Source organism: Calonectris borealis, chromosome 7, assembly GCF_964195595.1.
Source record: "Calonectris borealis chromosome 7, bCalBor7.hap1.2, whole genome shotgun sequence".
Classification (NCBI taxonomy): domain Eukaryota; kingdom Metazoa; phylum Chordata; class Aves; order Procellariiformes; family Procellariidae; genus Calonectris; species Calonectris borealis.
The window spans coordinates 41056399-41078407 of NC_134318.1; the positions used below are offsets into that span (position 1 = coordinate 41056399).

General features: G+C 40.8%; 1 protein-coding gene across 1 annotated transcript in view; it reads right to left on the bottom strand.

Moving 5' to 3' along the window:
- ADAM12 (ADAM metallopeptidase domain 12) overlaps window positions 1-22009 on the bottom strand; it is a 187584-nt gene that overhangs the window by 55849 nt on the left and 109726 nt on the right. The window contains exons 5-10 of the mRNA XM_075155286.1: window positions 21115-21191; window positions 9202-9385; window positions 4791-4856; window positions 3856-3927; window positions 1956-2125; window positions 669-753 (exon numbers count right to left, since the gene is read on the bottom strand). Coding sequence (XP_075011387.1) covers window positions 669-753; window positions 1956-2125; window positions 3856-3927; window positions 4791-4856; window positions 9202-9385; window positions 21115-21191 — 654 coding nt within the window. The remainder of the gene's footprint in view (window positions 1-668; window positions 754-1955; window positions 2126-3855; window positions 3928-4790; window positions 4857-9201; window positions 9386-21114; window positions 21192-22009) is intronic.

Genomic DNA, 22009 nt, shown 5'->3' on the forward strand with positions numbered 1-22009 from the left:
AAAGCTTAGTTAATGCAAAAATTCTTCTCCCCCCCCAGCCTTTTGCACAAAACAGTTAAAAATTAAAAAAAAAAAAAAAGTTCTGAAAGAAAATATTCCAGAACTATTTCCAGAAATTGGCTAAGATGTTTACTTGTATGTTCATTCATGTCTAGCATCTAACAACAGCGTTACCAGTAATATATCTCTGAGAGAGGCTCAGGTAGAATAAATGCTGCCATTGTTTGTTCTCGTTGTCTGGCAATGTAATAAAACCACTGTGCTGCAGAGATGGAATATAAGGCCTTACACAGGGAACTCTGTAAATACAGAATAAAATCGATATAATAAACGATTCAGGATAAACTGTTGTTGCCTGTAACACTAGTATACCCAAGTGCATAACAAATACATCTTCTGGTTCTCATCCTTCACAGCACCTCAGCACCTGATAATTAGGAGTAGAGGATTCTTGCAAAGAGGTCATGCTATATTTTAATGCAATATTTTAATTTTTGCCACTGTGGAAACTATCATTTACAAGCAATGTGCACGTAGATATAGATAATATTGAGACTGAAAATGGGACAAATGGGGCTGATGTTCTGGTACAGAATACAGTACTGCAATACCTGAGACTGTGTCGCACCAGTTGGGCCAGTTTCAAGTCCCGTGCTTTTACCACTTACCATGACGACCCCTCCAGACTGCTCTGCAGTGCACATGCTCATTATGGGCGCCATGCCAATGGTAGTCCCTTGGAAGTACACCCCGCTGCAGGAGGGCGGGAGAGGAGAAGAAGAATCACAGAATCACCATTCAGTGCCAAGATACCACCCTATTATTTTCAATCTTGTATTTCTGCCAACCTCCAACAAAGATCCCATTTCAAATGTGTCAGCTCCAGACATTTGCAGGTTTAAAACAATGAAAAGCACAGATTAGTCATGTCGACTTGCCGAACTGACAATGACAGCATCCCTGCTACGAGAAAGATCCATTTGACCACTCTCCTTTGGGTTTACTGCTGTAACAGGACCCTTCTTTCCTTTCTTTTTTCCCTGACTGAAGTTGGGAATAGAAATACAAACATAAAAATAATGTCTCTAGCTCAAAGAAGGGTTATTTTAACGCAGGGGGAAGCTTATATGTTACTTGTTACAATACACAGCCTAGAATGTAATCATTCCAAGCAAAGTATTATTATACATAGAGAGTAATCAAATATCTCATGAGGGACAGTTTGGAAGGGCTCACTCTATTCTTACACAGATACTGTAAGAATATCTATGTAACCAATAAAGAACTCCTTTTAATTACTAAGACGTCAGGTGTGTTTATCTGTACAGTATAAAGAACGGTTCGTTGATCAAAATGACACCCGGTTCAAGAAAGAGGCGTTTCTCTTACTCATGGGTTTTTTTTAAGAGTGCTTTTACTTTGAGCATGTTTGCTTAACTACTTTAATCCAGGAAACAGCAGCAGGGTAAAAGATGTGTATGATTTAATTTTTAAGTCACAAATGCAAACGGATTGTCCAATTTAGACTGCATTTTAAAGTTTACTGAGGTCTTTCTACTGACAACAGGCTTCACACAGTGCCCCCTTAGCTCTACCTTTGGGGTGAGGGCAGGACTGCCTTTTTCAGTAACAATCTAGACTGAGACCAGCTTAAACCACTTGTAAATTCATAACCTAAGTATTTACCAGCTTATTACACACCTAGACTTCTACATGAGTTGTATTCAGGAAAGGTCTACAAGGAACAGAGGGATTGCAGAGCTGTGGAAGGAAATTAATCTGAAGCATCTGCTGAAGGGCTCTGCAAAACACATTTGATGTTTGCAGAGGGGAAAGACAAACCCTCAGGAGCGCAGATGTTCCTCCCAACCGCTTAGCAACTGGGGAAGAATTCCGTACAGCTATTCTCAAATCACTGAAGTCCCGGCTGATATTAAATACAGTGTCAAGTCTACCTTATCAGCTGTGCATTGTCATGGGGTTTACGAGGTAGTAGTTTCAGCTTTCTCCAGTCCAGAAACTCATGGAGGCTGGTGAAAGGGTCTTGAGAAATAGAGCACTTATCCATGTCATTCCATACTTCCACTCCGACCAGGGCTACTCGAATATTTAGTGGCCTATAGAACTGATGAGAAAAGAAAAATAGAAACATGTCTCTCAAACCCATTTTAGACCACATTGGATTAGAATATTTCAACAGAAGTAAAATGCGCATATGAACTTTTCTTGCAGAGGCTTAAATGGTCTCTTCTCCAGGGCAGAAGTGAACACCCGACAGGACTGACTCAGACAAAGTATTTCCATGACTTACAGAAAACAGTTCTGACCTGACTAAATACCCATAAGACATTCAAAGACGTGCAGAGATATGCTACTTCTCTATGTCCCACCCAAGTTTGGTATCTTCCTTCAAGATGAAATGCTGCAACTACCTTCACATGTCCTTCACTTCTGAACAAACGTGTTGCCATGGCAGATGACTCTCTCCATGGCTGCCCTCCGTCACTAGCACCAATGCAATTCAAGAGGTAGAGGCAGCTGTGCTGTACTACGGTCTGGTTCAAAAGAGTAGCTGAAAATTTAGCCAGAGTCATCAAATCTTGCTCGCAGCAGATAAAAACAAGTGATTTTTAGCACTGTGGGCTACAAACGCTATTATCCCACTGGTAAATGCCACAGATGCTACAAGAGGGGAGCCGGAGCAGCATTAGCAATAAGGCAGAGAGAACAATTCTGATGTGAGACTAATGTGGAGAAGGATTCAAGAATCGATCAAGTCCAGATTTGGCTGACAGTCTCAGAAAAGCATATCCTAGATCTTTGTCTTGTTTATATGCATTACAGTCATTTGGACAACATTGGCATTTGCTAAGCATAAATTAAGCATGAAACATAAATACATTATAACATGCAAAATTAATATTGAGCAGGTAACATATAAACACCTGTCCTCCAGTAATAAGTCAGCAAGACAATTATGGAAGAGGTGGAGGTGTCTCCAGCAGCTTGTTCTTAATCAAGAATGCTTCTCTTTGAGTTATTGCCCTTGAAGTATCACTTGATAAGTTCTCAGCTAAATTAAGATTCCCTTAGTTATAATTTCACTACTGGACTCCTAATTTTTTCTGGCCATACAGCACAACAAAAAATAATTTGTTCAAAAAACACTGTAGATGACTCTTAGTGGTTAGTGTTTATTGTCAAGAAATTACTTCAAATAGAAAAAAATCCAGTGTATGTCTCTTTCTTATTGCTCTCACTCAGCCATCAACTTCTGCTTCCTTAAGCACTGCATATTTCTAATTCTGGCATCTTCCTTGGGCTATATGTCTTATTGACTGTGTCTTCACAGGCCCTTTGATGGCCTTACAATTGGACCATCCCTTGCTGCTGCAAAAGCCTTTGTTCTCCAAATTCCTCCTCAAAATAATCTTTTTCTATGGGCTGTTCCATATGTGATTATCCCCACCCTTTTCCCAGGTTAATAAAATCCTAGGGCTAAATTATACATTTCCTTAGGAATAGTCCTTCCACAGATATATGCATCCCATATATAGCAGAGCAGAGCTCACAGCTTAATATGTTGAAGAGCATACGAAAGGTTTACGTTTACTTTTTTGGTTTTACTGGTTGGAGAGAAGCATTGCTCTGAAATACTGGGGTATTAGGAAAGCAGCAGGGTTAGTTCCTTGAAAAGGTGGGTGGATAAGGAGATGGGGCAAAGGTTGAGAAAGGTGCTGATCTGAGCGTGGTGGCTTTCTTAATTTACTAGTACAAGAAACATAGATTTCACAGCAACATCCTTCAGAAAGCATAGTAAGTTTGGAAAAGGTGAAATAATGCTCATGTTCTTACCTTATCAACATAGTTTGCAATTTCTATCAGCCTCTGCTTAATTTTTTCCACATCCTTGCCTTGTCTCTGAAACTTGGAATGTAAAGGATCAATGTACCAGCAGCACAAATATCATCGTTTTCCCCCAACAGACACCTTACTCTGCCAGCATTGTTGGTGATGTTTGGGAATTATAGAGTGCAACCAAAGGCCATCGGCAGGCGCTTGTTGGCTTCATGGGACCACGGTCTGCCTCAGAATAAGGACAGGCTAGGGGATAGGATTTTGGTTCTCATGAAAAGATTTTAAAATCCCTAAGTCTTACACAGGGATCCTTCAGGGACTGATGTTTTGTGAAAAAGAAAAGGCTCTTCTCTTAGTAGTTTCGGCTCTTGCAGCAGAGTGATTGTAATTCCCTAACTAGCAGTGTTCAAGGAGACAAACCCCAAGATTTAGATCTTTGGCTGCCATTCAACTCACTGGAACGTTTCTACAGCCAGTCCTGGTTACTCGCTTTGAAGCTCTCTTCGCAAACCATCAGGAAGGCAGTCGTTCTTCATCCAATGTGATGGTAAAGTACTGCTTCAAAAGCAAGCGCAGGATCCTACCGTGTCTTCCAAACAGTGTCGGTCCCGCCGAGGGCGGAGTCAATGGCTTGAACACTTAACTAGCTCAAGGAGATCCTGGGCAGTGAATTTGTATTTGCCTCTTCTTCAATTACCGCCAGATATCCCAGTTAGTCGAGAGTCAAATTCCTTATTGCAAGAAATTTTACAGTAGACTAGCAGTGTTGTCCTATCTTAACAGTGCCTTCCATTGCTTAGCCCTAATTAGGGAAGAAGCTTTACTTTTGAAAACCATCATATTACTGTCTGATGCACATTACATGGTAGCTGAACTGAGCTACTTTTTTCCTACCCATGCTTCCCATAACTTTTTAGTTTTAAGTTTCTTACCTCACGATTATCTGCCACAATAACAAGCTCCACATACTTCGTTGTCTTCAGAGTCTCCCTCTTGTACTGCCAAAAAAGGTGAAAATAGTATTTTGTTTTTGTAATAAGCGATCCTTGGAATTAGCTCTGCCTCAGTCCAACAAAGTGCTTGCTAGATACACAACATCTCAGACTTCCAGAGATTTCACTACACACAAATTTTTATTGTATTCCTTCTCCTCATGGAAGTTTTCCTTTTATCTACTACAACAGAAATAGTCTACACAGTAGTCACAAAAAAACCCCAGGATTTGATCACAGCAAGCAGGAAAGTGGTGCAAAGTCTCTCTCAACCTTTCAGCTTTCTGCAGTTGAAATGTTTGAGTTATCTTTCCTCGCAGGAGAATATCATCTCTAGCAGAAAGACCTTTGCTATTTCCAAGGCACATTTAAAGAAATGATGAGATGACTTCTAGCAAACATTTCACACAATAGACAAACTGGCTACTAAGAAAAATGAGAGATAAGGGGATATTGAGTGAAGCAGAGAAGAGATCAAATGGTCAACTGATAAATTATGTAGGAAGAAAAACACAAGAACAAAAATGGAATGAACTGTCAGTGTCTGGGGAAGCAAAACAATACTCTAAAAACGGAAGGCATACATTTAATTTTGTATCTGTATATTCATATAAAACAGCTGGTCACGTTACTTGCAGTTCTAAATGCAGGTCTAAAAGAATCATAATGCTTAGCTGCAAAAAGATCACTGGAGAAAATGAAATGATTTTGTAATAGTACTAATCATAGCACAGTTCCTCTGCTACCCTAAATTTCAGTGACCTATTAATGCCTGTGAAAGTTCTGTGATTTACAGCAGCTAAGCATCTATTCTATCATTCCTCCCTTCTTTCTGGAATAAGACAGTTAGGGAAAAGAGGTCTCAGCAGTATATCTGATCTTCGTGCCAGAACTTAAGGAGCTTAAGCAGATGTGTGACCTACTAATGACCATGATGTCTTGAACTAATGCTCTATTACATAAAACACGACTAAAGCTTTCCAAAGCAAACTGTTCCAAGGCAAACTGTGTGATCCCCTAAGCTAAGTCAGTGCTGGACATCACCTTCCAGCCAAATTTCACAAAGTTTTCTTCACATTACCAAAGTGTTCCTCTTTGTTATCTGCAGATTAATGATTTTGAATGTTTTGCAAGAAGCATTGCATTTAGAGGAAAGTGACAGATGCAATCTTTAGTAACTGACTTTCAAACTCATATTTAATAGTGTTACACTGCCTTCAAACTACAGTAACTGGAAAATCGTTAAGTTCCATTTGGACAGTATTTATGAACTGAGAAAGCAGTAAAAGCTATCGTTAATGAACTAAACATCAATGATACAAACATTTCACAAGATTACACTTATTAGGAGGTCTGGCAAATGAGCTCAGGTAGATATTCTTACAACTTCTCCTGGTATTGGGGTTCTCTGTCAACTTCTTGTGCTCTACTGGAGGCAACTGTCACCACCACGGGGTCATGGTGTGTGCACAGACTTGGTGCACATGCCCAAGCCTCGTCTGCTACACAGGTCATCAGCAGTGCCTGGTGATATGCCAGCTAGGAACCAGGACACCAAGGAATCAGCATGTCCCCTCCTGCCGCTCCTGGAACAGCAGCAGATGCAATACAAAGAGCCTGCCATGTCTCAGTAGATTTCAGCGGAACCTACAGTGCTCTGTAGGCAGAGCTCGATTTACCTCCCTGCAAAATGTATCAGACATGACTGAGATGCCGCATAAGGCAAATGACCATGGGGGTGTTGTTTGTGATGGAATTGATCTCTCAGACACTAAAAGTCTAACATAAACCTGAAATTTATTATGCGGTCCTGATCAGAGATGTACCCCCAAGGTGCCTCTAGTCTTCTTCCAAATGAAGAGTAAAAGATGAGACATGAAAATCCAGGTACAAAGATATAAGAAGAGCTCTGTTATATTGGTGAGTTTAAACCATTTACTTTTTACCAAGAGTAAACCTGTTTGGACTGGAGAGAGTTAGCCTGAGAGAAATTGGCTAGCAGGGTATAATCATGTAAGCCTCCGGTGACTGACTTGCATACCGAATCCATTCCTGTGATTTGCCCAAAGGCTATATGCATTCCTTGGATACAATATTTATTTATAAAATACACCTAATTATGACTTCTTTCTGCTTGCGTTCTGCAGCCAACTGCATCAATGCACACTCCATTGCCTGAGTTAATCCTTCAGAATTAAAATGAAGAGTCAATAATACAGTCATGATAGATATACACGATGGGAGACACTATGCTTTGTTCCACTGACCGTTATCTTTCTCCTCTGTCTCTACCACACCTGATCCTATCGAAAAACTGCTATAGCCCTTCCTCATGCTCCCCTGCCTGGGAATTGGCATGGCTTGGATTCACATTGCGATGTTGCAGCCTCTCTCTTTCTCCGTGACCCACTTGCCCCTGATCTGTGGTCCACCAGCACCACCAAAATGGCTTTTTTGTGTGGCTACAGAGAAAAAGCCATACTGTAAGGGCTGTCTTACACATCAGGCTTGCTTTCTGTAGGATCCTATCTCAATGGAGCTCAACTGGAAAACACACTCCCTGCTGCAATTTAAGGGTCTACTGAGTTATGAAATGACCCAGTATTTATAGAGACCCAGCTCCAATGGGGCAAAACGTGTCTGCACACATCTGCTACATTACCTGACTTGCTCTATTAAATCTCACGTTTGGATCTGGGAAGCTGAGTCTACTGTTTGTCCCATCACTTATCTGTACTTAAATCTAACCCAAAGGCTAGTCTAACTTTGTGATATATTGATTTCACTTTTCAGCTCTGCTCAGTAAGAATTGAGTGTAGGTACTTGAGTGAAGGATCAGGGGAAAAAAAAACAAACAAAAAGCATCCCCCAAAACCTGTCAAGAAACCAAAAATGTTCATTATGCCCTGAGACTAGATTTCTGCTTACTTCTGTCACCCACTGTAATTTGGAGCAGCCTCATGTCTCCATACTTTGCAGGCCATCTTTATTCAGTATGTCCTGACAGCCTACTTAGCTGATGACAACATTGAAATGTGAAAACTCGCTCCACACATTACATCTGACAACTTTCAAAATTCATACATTAGAAGTGTATCCAACATACTCATTATATATATTGTACCTATCCATATGATGGGACTGTTGACAGGTTTTACAATTATGTCCACTGAACCACAGCAAAAATATTTTTCAGATATTTAAGGAGAATTCTGGCATGTAGATGAAGCCATCCACAAAATGTGAGGGTAATAGTAAAATTGCTTTTATTGTATCAGCTAGTTGTATGCACGTATTTTATTTCAGTTTCCTAGTGTTACATTGATTACTTCAGTGAAATTCAGTCAAAAGTCACAAAGATTTTAGGGAAACCTTAATAAAGTTGTGAAAAGTACTTTTCCAATGCTTTCAACCTACACACATTTTTAGAAATACGCTTAGCCCATAAAATGGCATATGCAAATGCTAATGCATTAGACATAATATTTAATATTCCTAAAATGTAAAATAACTTAATTCCACTACATAAATAATATCTAGGGATGCCATTTAGGTTGCTTTCCTTAACAATTAACCTGACACAAAGGCTTAGTAGTACATGCAAGTATAAATCCCAATATGTGACATTTAATAAATGCTGAGGGCAGGTTTGTATCATTGTATAATTTCTGAACACCTAAACCAGTCTTTTCTACAATCCTCATCCAATATGCAGAGGAACTTATTACAGTATTCCCTTTTCCTGATTTTTAGCTCATTTAATTTTCTACAGTTTCCATTAGCTAGATGCATTTCACATTAAGTGCATTTCTTCCTACATAAAAGCAACTACAATAATACGTCTGTAAAATAATATGGTGAGAATTTGTTTTGTCTGCATAAGATACTTTCCTACTAGAAGGTAAAGGTTCAAAACCTACTATTAGCAAAGCATCACAGCTATCATGTTCTCTTCCATCTTGGGTGGGCAAGAACTTTTGCAGACATTGCTCAGTATTCTTATGGGGCCTTAAATTCTGGCTATAATGATACATGAACCAAAATATATTATGATAGTATGAAACCATAAACTTTCCTGTGCCATCCCATTACGAAAAAGAAAGTCAAAAGCAAGTTATGCATGCAGGATCAAGAAAAAGTAATAAAGCTTTAGCAAATCATGTAAGTATATGCTTAATTTTAAGCATGCACTTAAGCACATGACGTCAACAGAGGCTATGTTGTTTAATGTTTTGCTCAGTAGGGACTCTGTAACAAAGAGTTACGGCAGGCAGTAATATGGAAATGCTACCAGAGATGTACTGAGATGTACTCAGCAAACCAGAAACATAAAAGTGCTTCATCCACCTACCCTGCCAGCTTGAGAATGGTGTGATGTGTCATGGTCATCAGCTCTCATGGCAGAGATGTCCAGCTGGTGGCCACAAGATCCTGGGGCTATTTTCAAATTCTCCGCTCGGTAGATCTTGTGTTCACTTGTAGCACCTTCTAATGGCTCCAGAATATAGCTTGTGTTTTCAAATACAATAATTCCCCTGTTACAGAAGAGAACAGAGTAAGATGCATGTTTTTGAAGAGCTAACGTACATTTGTCTACAACAAAGTTACAACAGATTTTAATAATGACGGAGTATGAAAAAGCAAAACACTGATTTACAGTGTCATGGTCGAGTGGAGCAGGAAACGTCAAAGCTGTATATTTGTCATTGCAGCACACTATATTTTAAAAGAAGCAATGGCTCAAAGAAAATTTTCCTCTTCTGAAGTGCTGTACCGTACAGCAAAATTATATTTGTGTTTTATGTGTTTTCCATTCTCCCAGTGATGCATTGCCTTTGCGGAGTGGAGTCACGATGTGAGTGCTTTTGAGGACCCATGGCAAACAGTAATGAACAAAAGTGTGGTGAAATGCTTTTGTAAGAAAAGGTGCAGAGTGAAAGAATTTATTATGATCTGCAGTGTGCATTATACCTTTTAAACCAAATGCTGACGCAAGCATCAATTCTGCCAGATGAAAGAGGCATTGCAGTATCAAAATGGATTATTAAATATTGCACAGCGGGGCAGCAGAATGAAGCTCAGATATAGTAACCAGTGGATTCCTGTTTAACTCATTTTACTACCCAAAATAATTATTTTTACAGCCATACCACCTGCTCTCTGAGGATCTCAAAGATTTTCCGTCAATGAAAGCACTCTTGTTGCACTACTTTAAGCTACAGTACGCAAAGAGGAAAGAAGGGTTTAGGAAGAGATACAACACCTTGCTCCAAGAAACATGTTGAAGAACCTAGGAAACGTAGCCAATTCTGGGCTTCATGTGCTGCCTCCTAACCAAAGCCCGCTCTCCCTGTATACTCCAGACAACTCACCAAATAAAAGCCATGCCTGGGTTCTTGTGCTGGGTCCTGCCCAATTATTCCCAGCTGCTACATCAAACAAAGTTGACAAAAGGTTGAATATCTCTCCAATTCCTCCTGCTGAGGAAGTTGCTGGCGTAAGGCTGCTCTTTCAGCTCAGCACAGGAAATATAGGCAATGTGGTATGGGTGTCCATGGTCTGCGCATGAATAGGATTTCTGGTACTAAATGGCATAAAGTAGGACAATCTCCAACAATACGGTTGGAATTAGTAATTATAACTGCAACTGTAGGACCACAGAGTAAGGAGACTGCTCCGTTGTACATCAGGACTGGCACAGCATAAGAAGGCGTGAAGTAGGTTTACAGACAGGGCTCAGGTAGAAAATACCGTAAGAGAAAGGAATTTAATATTCTGTGCCTAACTTGCAAGTGTCTAACTTGCATCCTGAGCACACACTGCCAACCACACAGGAGGGTCCTAGATAATTCCTACATCGAGCTGGACATCAGGTTTTGTTGGGTAACTGAGTGACCAGAGAAAGGCACCCTTTAAAACCCATTTCTCTTTCCTAAACTAGGGATAAGCATTTGCTTACGGGCTGTTGTAAGCATTCATCAGTTAGACACTACACTGAATAGTGCACTGCATTACTAATTTCCTCCCTGTCTTTAAATTATGAAGGCGTTAATCCCTAAGCACTGGCAAAGTTCAGCAGCAATAATTACAATCTACCTACCTGGAATTCCATGAAGCTTTTAATTGGCCAATTCAATTCCTCCTCTAAACTGCTCTATACTGTCTATATATGCAATTAAACAGCAATCATTTTCAGCCCAAAGCTGGCTGTATTTTATTAGTGTGTCTTTTTGGTGTATAGAAAGTGTCTGCTCTTTTTATTTCTGTCTGTACTGCAACAAAGGTAAGATACTACAACCATTGTGAGACCAATACGTATCCCTATACAATTCTTCTGCAGAAAGCTAAAAAAAGAAAAAAAGAAAAAAAGGAAAAAGAGGAAGGACCCAGAAGCAGGTTAATGAGTGATTTAAAAATAAAAAGTAAAATTATCACGGAAAAGCTGCCCTAGCTATTCTATTCTTAGCAAGATATGATGAAGAAACTCAGTCTTTGGCCTCCTAACCAGTTAACTGAAATTTTTATTCCAAGTTGACTGCACAGTTTTGCTACAAAACATCATTAGCCTCAGTTCAGTCGAGCCAACAAATGACCATTTTACTGTTAACTAGAACAGCTAGAAGTCCAAGAGAAAAAGAAAAAGCCTGGAAACCCAGGATACTAAAGGCTGTGCAACGGCATTTGCAGGAGCCTGCTTTACTGATCTGAACCAAGAATCAGGGTCTGATAATTCATTTGTAGCTTCCTTAGTACCCTTGGCAAATCAGGTAAGATATATTATTTACCCATCGCCCAGGCATGCTGTGTATGATGGATCACAGTTGGAAAAGCAGGACTGATTTATCACAGCAACCCTTGTAGCTACAGCCAGGACACACTACAGCGTGCAAGACATATGAGAGACCTCCGAGCAGGTCACCCCATGATTTGAGTAACCTTACACCCTACAGTTCTAAATTATTTTCAGATCTGCTTTATTCCTTGAAGAATTAAGGAAACTAGGACAACATATTCCCTTTACTCCAATAATCAGCAACTCTGTAATCAGCACAATCAAATAAGGATTGTTGTCTTTCCCTTGTGCAAGTAATAATTGAATTTTGGAGGCAGCTGGAACCAGCAATGGAGGCAGAATCCATTCGTCACTGTTTGAAATGGGCCAGCCTGACCATCTCCCTTTACTGACAACTCAAAACCAACATAAAATCCTGAAGGATTTTATTTTTAATGTTAAATTTTATCCTGTTTAGAACATTAACTTAAAAAATATAGACTTAAATAATTTTCTTTAATTATTTACACTAGAAGGGGAGAGACTCAGTAGTATCCTTTTACTGGGTAAAGCTCTCTTTTTTGTGTGTTTTTTTTTTTGTTTTTGTTTTTGTTTTTTTTTTTTAAAGCCAGCATCTCAGTGTCAAGAGTTCATAGCCAAAACATGCCACATCAATGCCAGGTTTCCAACGCACCCCTTGTAAACCCAGCTACTGTCTAAAATAACTAGATAACCATTTCTCATTTTCTTTAGCTGCAGAGGATATGGACAAATGAGCAGATACAAGAGTGATTAATTTTGTTTTCTACTGAGCACACCAGAGCCAGGGCAGCCTATTCAACTTGCCACTGAGACTCCCATCCCAAGTGACAGAATGAGCCTTTAAGAACAGTTCCACCTTTGCATATGAAGCAATGGTAAAAAAGATCTGCAGATTCAGCATAAATGAAAATATACTTTTCATTTAATGCACACTTCTCCTTTGAGTGCTGCCCACAGGATATCAGCACCTGGCTTGTGACCATCTGTAATAAGATAATGAATATCAAATATGAATTATCTTGGCCAGCTCTCTGTTTTTGACTAATTTTCTTTTTCTACAATTGCATTTTTCCCCCATTGACCAGTGCCAAGCACAGCACCTTAAAAATGTAACTAGTCAAAAGCTATGGTTTCTTTCTTTTTTGGTGTGGCAGGATTAGATGTACAATACCTACCAGTCATTCAGTACTAAAAATTTGAAATAAAATAAATCCAAAATTACTTTTTTTCCTTTCACTTCTGTCAGGTGTTTCAAAAAAGCCTCTGTTCCTCCTACACCATTTCTGTGTCTTCCTCTTGAACGTGGTTCTCCCACACTCCTGAGTCAGCCTACGTTCTCCAAAGACCAAGACAGTGCAAATTTTCCATTTTTCAGGAGACATTAATGTTAAATAATATAATGTTTTCCAACGTGGCAAATAGACAGTATATTAAACTACAAGTCCCCAACCAAAAATTATACAAGGAACCTCAAAGGGATTTCAACAACTCTGCGAGTACTCGAGAAGTGGCTATTCTTTAAGACCAACTTCTACTGAAATCTGTGGGATTTATACCATTACCTCCACCAGGCAAAAGACTACCAGAATTCCAAGCTTATAAATATTTGGGAAAAAGGCAATATAAAGTATACATTTTTTGGTCTCCAGGTATCTAATTCACGGCATCTGTGTTTTCCCCCATCCAGAACCATATTGATGCTGGGAAGTCAGAAATATCTTGCAAATGAGCCGGGCAGGAAAGACAAGAGACAATTCAACCCGTCTAAAACTATCGGGCTGTCCTTTTCATCACTGGTAGTAGAGAGGGAGGAAAAAAAAAATCTATACCATACAGCACGTCCAGACATCAGTTCACAGGCTCCAAGCCAACTGGAAACAGCTTCAGTGTGGTCTTGAGCCTGAGCTAATATTTTACTCTACCTTTCAACAGGGTTTGAATCCTGCTCATGTCTGGTGGTCAGCACCAATTAAACCACATCCACGTTGCTGCTAATCAGCTCTAAACATGAACGATTCATTGGTATTTGCCTACTGTGCACCATTATATGCCATATGGACACATGGGGAATGTGTATGTGAGATGGCCTATGATAGGAGAACTCTCTCCATCTCAAAGAAAAAGAAATTAAAACATAATTTAAATAATTAATTTGTTATTAATTGCTGTTTAACTTGCCAGAAATCTCTCAATCAGGGAAATGCAATTTGATGGAATAATTCCACTATTTAAATTGTTGATAAAGTCAAATGTGATACTTTTTTCTCTTAAAAAGGAAAACCAAAACAAAACCTAATGCAAGGCCAGTTGTATTTCATAAATCAACAGGCTTTAGGAAATCTCAAAATATAAATGGGATTTTTCTTTTCCAACTTGTCAGCAGAAGCAAAAGCCCTGCCAACATAAACCATCAACACATACTTGTCTGAGAAATTGTGATGCTGAAGTAAAACTTGGCTAGGACAGCATTATATGAAACTGTTATATATTATTCTGCTGTACTATACAGGGAAAGTTAAGTAAATCAATAAATCTGATATCCATGAATGCAATTAAACATTTGGTTTTAATGAAGCTCAAAGTTATACTCATTTCTAAACAATAATAATAAAAAGCTCTATTACCACTGGAAGAGGAATGTAGATGTTTTCAGTTTGTAAGAAATTAATTAGCCTATAGAGGGCTGTCATGCTTACACACCACATATTCCCATTAAGTCTGTCTCTGCCCACAGACACAGAAAGACTGTGCAGTACTCATGTGCCACCTGAAAACCTACAGGACCTTCGTTTCGTAATTAATGCTACAGCTTCAAAAGTAAAGGGACCAGTCCCACAGCTGTACCACCGTTTTTCAGGTGAATAGACTACAGAATTAGAACCTTGTGGCCCTGGAGTGTTGTTCTCATGATGCTGGTGATGGATGGTTACTCACTGCAGTGTTTTTTGACATGCATGATATCAGAAGGTGATCCGTAAAGTGATAGGACATTTTTATTTCTTTTTCTTATCAATTCTACTTTGTATGACAAATTCCCAGGCAAGTAAGCAGGCAAACAAACAAAAGAGGAAGAAAAATGAAGTAATAAACGAAAACTTCACTTTTAGTCTGTTTTAATTAGTTGCAGATTAATAATATTGGGATAAATTAACAAGATGATCTGTGGACTGTTTTTCTAATGGGCTATCTTTAGATATTTTCCAAATGTTTTGGTCATTCTTTAACTTTAAAGGACCGGGAAATACAGAGAACGGGAGCTGGACTCCAGAATTAGAAGTACTCCTGTCTCCACCACTGCCCCTGGGCAGCCTTGGACAGGCAACTCGCCTCTTTCTGCATCAGTTCCCCACCTTTAAAATGGGGTAAATTTCAGTAACCACACACAATAATTATCTGTTGATGAAGAGCATCACACAAGACCCAAGTAACACCGTTACCCTACTGCCCATCAGGATTCCATTAAAATAACAAGTCCGACCCAACTCAACAAAGGGCAACATCTCAAAGGGAGGTTAAAGCAGTAGCATTATCGGTTTTACATATTGCAGTAGTGGTAGAGGTGTTCTCACGCAGACACATCATTAGTCAAATACGTTTTATTCCAGCCAATGCCTTTCATTAACCTGAAAATATATTCTATAGCACAGTGTCTAAAATGTAGTCATACCCAGAGACTGCTGTAGCACGCACTTAATCCTTTCTCAGTGCAAGACAGATTTGTCCAGAGTGAATGCATATTGGTCTGCAACTTTGATGCCTGGAATTTAAGCAGGGAGTTACTTGAATTGAAAGCGATAATGCAATTTCATGTCCAGCATTTGGGTTGCAAAAAAACAGTAATTGTGTTATCAGAGAAAGTGTCACATGTGAGCTTAACTGGGAGGGTGACAGGACAGACCAAGGAAAGCAGAGAAAAATGAAGACGGAAAGAGATGTTGGCATCAGTGCCAATTTAGTGAGCACATTTTATAGCACTGTGCAGCAAACAGTGTAGCAATAAAAGAAGGCTTGATTCAAACTTGAACATCACATTAAGGCTCATAGGATGCTTTTTCAAGTCACAAAATGTATAAAAATATTTTTAGGTTTTTTTTTTCTTTTTTTTTAATTAAGTGCTGTCAGACACAGACTTGATGGAGAAGGGGCAGGCTCAGACAGCCGGCTACAGACCATCTCCATGCTTGTCCCAGCAGTAGCAGTGATGCTTGGGGGATTACTGTGCACCTGGGGACAGCGTGCACACAATTGTCCACGAATGGACATAATGTTCATCTCGGATCACAGAGGTGATCGTGATCCAGGAACTGTTTACCACTTGAAGAGCCAGAATATAGAAGCTATGAAACCCCAGAAGCTGAATGCTTTCTAACGTTAAGCTCAAAAACCTCCAGTAGTTTCATGGTCAGATAACTTACAAACCACACGAGATGTTTACATGAACTAAAAGCTCTTCAGAAAGTATGGAGTAAAAGCACACATCCAAACTGGTGCTTTTCTCAACTGGGATTTTCTCCTAACTTCTTTTTTGGATGAAATCTCCCCTTCTGTGGGGAAATCATGCTTGAGGAGTCGTGAGGAATTTAATTTTTTTTCTCACTGGTTACCTACTTCCATTCCTTTTTTAAATAGTTGATGTCTGGAGTGTCATATTTAAATCCTTTCTTCAGCTGACTGTGTCTGGGATGCAGTGAGTTCAGCCAGACCATTTGAAAAATGGATGGCTCTAGTATTGGCGGCCTCGTGTAGAATAACTATGTAATCCCATTAAAAATGACTATCTGTTCAGTTCTGGGGCCTTATCCCCATCAGTGTCACTGTGGACACGGCATCTTTCAGTTGCTGATGAGGTTGGACAATGACTGAATCCTTTTTGTACGTGTGAAAAGGCTTATTACCTAGCAATTGGGGAACTCTCAGGAATTCTTAGGATTTTCAAGAGCATTTTGGTATTTCAGAAAGAAAAGGCTTCCTGTGAGATTTGTATCCCCAAACTACTGAGGCATTTCTGAGAGGAACTCTCAAGCTCCCCCCACCAGAGACATCACTGCGGATGCCTTTGTAGCTGCACATCCCCGTGCCAGCATCCTCTGCCAGGACCATGGAGATTGGGCCCTTCTTCAGGATGCATTTTTGTGTGTATTTTCTAGGTTCTGCACTTGCAGAGAAAGTAATAGGGGAAAAATCATTCGAGTCTATACAAATTCATCACAGAAGATGTGTGTGGTGGCTACAGGCCAAAATTATTTGCTAAAAACTTGAAGAGCCTCCGAGCTAGATAAACAGAAGGGTATTTCCTGAGGACAGGAAGGAAGCGACTTGACTTTGTCGTACCTTCACCTTCCCACAAGCTTTGACGATCTAATTGGCTTTCTTATCCAGACGGAAGCGCCGGAAATCCTGATTATCCATTGTTCCCATTTCGTGCATTCAGCATTTACCGTCTCCTCTCTGCCATTCAGCTCTTCCTCCTCCGGAGGAGCCAGCAGGATACAGATTATGGCATGATTATATTCTCCTCTAACCTGCATTTTAGGCAGCTATCAGTGTCAATCCAACTATTTATGCCATTGTAATCCTATGTGAAGTGAGGCACTTGAATGTTATATCTGAGAGGATGTAACATAGCTGGAATACGTGAGTGTCTGCGTATAAGAGAGCCCAGTCTACTTCTCACTTATCTTTATATCTCACCCCCTCTATCTGCCTGAAAAACGTAAACTAGTCAAACCTGTCTTAGTTGGCAGATTTCATACTTTATTCTTCCTCTAGCTCATCATAGACTAATCATGTCATATTTACAAGCTAATAACACGTCTCAAATGCTCAACCATGTGGCTGCACTCAAAGTAAGAACTTGATGGTTGTGTTCAGTCCGAGCAAGGTTGCTGCAGCCCAGCACCTCATCTCTGGCCCTAGCCAACAGCAGATACTTAGGGGTAAGACATAAGAACATAACAAATACCCTCCAGTTGGTACCCCCAGCTCTGACAACATGACTGTCAGGGACATCTTTGGGTTTGACAGCCCCGGAGAGGCTCCCCCAGCTCCCCTCCCCAAATTGTCTCATCTTTTTTGAATCTACTGATGTTTTTTACATTGACACCACCTGTGACAGTGAGCTCCACAGCTTCATTATATGGTGAACAAAAAAGTACTTTCCCCTGCTCTAAAGTTTCATTTGATCTCTCCAAATTTTGGGGTTATGAAAAGTATTCAGCAATTGTCCCCTCTTCAGCATGACATTCAATCTCGTTTCATCATACCCCTTTTCTCCGTCATCTCCTTTCAAAAGTGACAAATCCTAGTCTATTTTCTGTCCTCGGATAAAAGCTGTTCCATACCTTTGATCATAATTTTTGCCCTTCTCTGCACCTTTTCTGGATATAATGCTTCCTCTTCTGAGATGGGGAGGGGAAAACAAGAACTGCATGCAGAATTCAAGATGTGAGTGCACTATGGATTTATAAAGTGGTAATGAGGGGGTTTGTTTTATCCTCTATTTCTGTCTCAGTAATTCCTATGATCCTTTTTGCTTCTTTGACTACCGCTGAGCACTCAGGCTTCAGAGCATGCTAAAATGTGGAACTTATTCTTTATAACTAGTTTCATGTCTTTTAATGAACTCTCCTAATCTGGAGGAAAAGACACAGTCCGTACCCATCCACACCTGGAACAATGCCCAAGGTGCCTGCCTAGTAGGAGTGGGAGGATATTCGTGCTCTGAGATTTCAGTGAGCTAACAGCTTGCACTTCCTTTCATTAGATGTTTTTCAGGCACTTAAACTTTAGCCCCATGCAATAGCTGTGTGGGGTAGGTAAGAATCATTAAATGAATTTCACAGATGGAGAAACTGAGACAGAGAGATTTGTCCAATTCACTTAGAAACTGTCGCAAAACCAGGAACAGACTGAGAACGAGACCAGTCTTTCCTTCCACTGGTGGCTGCAAGTGAAACGGCTGCCCCAGGGACTGTCCTCACCTGGGACTCCATGGCCACATGATGTCTTATGTCTTTACCCCTGCAGCTTGCAGTCTTTATCATGCCATGGAAAAACAAGAATCCCTACTCCAGCAAGTTGGTGGACAAATACAGCATCCTACCCTACCCTACTCTACCCTACCCATAACTATTCTCTCAAGCTGTAATACCACTAAAGTTGCCAGCAAAGTAAGCCAGGAAGTAGTTTTGAACTGTCCTATCTCTCCTCATATTATTTCAGACTGGATCACGTGCAGTGATCTAAATCATAGAATCACAGAATGGTTTGGATTGCAAGGGACCTTTGAAGGTCATCTAGTCCAACGCCCCTGCAATGAGCAGGGACATCTTCAGCTAGATCTTTTCACCCAAACTCTCTAGGACCGCACTGCCACAATAACGTTTTGGTGGTAGAGGTGACCTGTGGGCTTGATTCTGGAAGATGCTTAGTGCTCTCAGGACCTCAGTGCAGCTACTTGGGATTTCACACCACCTAACCAGTTTTAATGAGAGGGCCTGGATGGTTCAAGGAGCTGACAGTGCATTATGAAACCTTTCAAACAGACATCGCTGGCTCAGATCAAGCACAGGTAATGACTGGAAGTTATTACTATTGGCTATCAGGCTGTGAAATGAGTTTTGTGGAGTAAGTCAACAAGCACCCTTATCACAAACTGTTATCATTCATGGACATTCTCTTAGCCAACCTCAGCAGTGAATGCAGCAGTTAAATGGGCACGGATACTGAGATACATCCTCAGTTGTTCTCCTGCTAGAGCAAAACATGCGTTGGCAGCAAAACTTATGAAAACTTGTAATGAAAAAGATGCTGCTACAATTTTCCTATGGGGAAGGAGCCTAACGCTGTCAGCTCACACTCTGGGGATTTATCTGTGATAGTGCCAGATGAGAGAAAAATGCCACTGCTAGCATATGTTGCCTTGCCATACCTGACTACCTAAAACTGGGAAACGACTCTGTGAGCTCAACAATTGTAAAAAGAGCACATTAGAGGAGAAAGAAAATGCTTTTAATGTGGAGAAGAGTAATTTCTCGTGAGAGTTCTTCATTTCTTAGGTAGCTCTGGAACAAGACATCGGCACAGAGCCTGTCCCACATGGTGCAAATTCTCCCTGTGGACCCTGCAGCAATGCAATCCCTTTAACTAAAATACCGAGGGCACTGCATGATATTTTTACAGACTGTGAGGATGCCTGGTGAATACAGTCTGCCATGGTCCATGCAAGGGGTTAATTAGAGTAAACTTGTGGAAGATGCCAGATACATATCGAAGCACCCATGAATCATAGAATCCTTAAGGTTGGAAAAGACCTCTAAGATCATCGAGTCCAACCGTCAACCCAACACACCATGCCCACTACACCATGTCCCTAAGCGCCTCATCTACACGTCTTTTAAATACCTCCAGGGATGGTGACTCAACCACTTCCCCGGGCAGCCTGTTCATAGAATCATAGAATCATTCAGGTTGGAAAAGACCTCTAAGATCAAACCCCTCTCCATGTGGGAATGAGCCACAGGAATCCCATCCACTACAGCAAACGGGACCCTCCGACAGGGAGAGGGGTCCTGGTAACAAACTGTTTGCTCTCTCTGCTGCTGTCTGTCCCAGAGCTCCGTCATAAAAGCCTTGATAATACCACTATTGCACAAAATGCAAAATCAAGGGAAAAAGACTCCAGCTACTCATGCTGTTTGTAGATAAATTAAACAAACCCAGAAAAGGTTGAGACAGCTGGAAATCTGACAGGAAAACTGGGTTTTCCAGGGAGAACACTAAAGCCAATTTACAGTTAATTACTGTGATTTGGAACAGCTCTGTGAGTAAATACCAGTCTCTGATTGTCCAAGTAAGGAAGATAATTGTTTCCTGAACCGCGTCCATTGTGTATTTAAAATGTTGTCAGGCTGTTCCTTCCTCAAACTCTGAAGAGGTTTGGTTTTCAGCAATGTGAATCTGCTCCTCTTCTGTTAACAAGTAGCTAAAATCCTAATGCTGAGCATCATACCTGCCATGAACGCAATTTATTGGGTTCCACAGCCGTATTTATAAAGCGATCTCTCCTAATGATAAGGTTGCTGGACGATGCATGAGTTCGCAGCTGCAAAGCAGTCCTGCCATCACTGGTGAAACAGCTTTGAGGAGAAGGAGGACTGGAGGGCCACTGGGCACCGCCAGCCCAAAAATGTGCCAAGCACCGCACTGCTGCAAGGGGGAATAGAGAAGGATGGGCAGCAAGAGAGAAGGGACCTCATGGAAAACCCCCAAACTGCATTGTCTCGTTCTTTTTTTCTCTTCAGAGCAACTAGAGGGAAAACGTTTTTACAGAGATTGTACCAACATTTGAAAAACGGATATTGATACATTCATTAAAAGGCAACCCAAAAACTCAACGAGTACTAGGATGGTTTCTTAAGGAGCTCAAGTATTACTGAAATATTGGCTCACCTGAGTCCAGAGCAGGTACTGAGACTGACTGAGGAGTCGGGGTACCCTCGTACATTGCCGTGGTAATAGCAGTGACCCTGATTGCAGAAAAGAGAAAACATTTCAGTAATCATAAAAGCTCTTTGCTCTCTTGTTTTCTTATGGTTTTCAAAGCTGTTTTCAATTTCTTTCAGAAGCGCATTTGACAGCACCTTTCCTACCCCACTAAATATTCACTGTACTTAACAGTCCAAAGGGTTCCTAAATGGAAACCTTGGGTCTTTTTAAACCCCAGAGGTTGGGGTGGTGGGGTTTTTGTTGTTGTTGTTGTTTTGTGGCCTGTTTTTTTTTTTTAAAGAGGGTCAACGGTATTTAAATTGCATGACTGACAACCTTTTCCTGTGTTATTTTATTGAAAGCTTGTGGTGGTGCATTTCCCACCCCCCCTCCCAGGCCGCTTGTTGATCTCAGAAATTTCCATGAGACCTCGGCCTTGGTGTACTGAGTCCGGCGGTTGAGCGCTCCTCAACCGTATCAGAAACTCTGCATGGCTGAGGCTGGGAACGTACCCCCACCGCCTGGCCCAGGTGTCCAGTAGAACGACACTGAAACCTTGAGAATTTTTAGTAATTACACCTGGGACTGTGGCCAGGATGGAAATTTATGGAAGGCTAAAGTCAACCATCTTGCGAACCTACAAACAGCGGTTCTAAGTGAGGCCCTTTGCGCTCTCCTGGACCGCAGCGGCTGCGCCCAGCATCTCCCTCGGAGTGGGAGCCTCTGGGAGCTCGCGACCTCTCGGGTCTGCGGTATTCGGAGGACCGTCATCCGATGGGACCTGGGCTGAAACTCTTCACTTCTCGAGGCTCAACCCTTGCCCATTGAGAAATGCCGAGACATTTTACGTGAATATTTC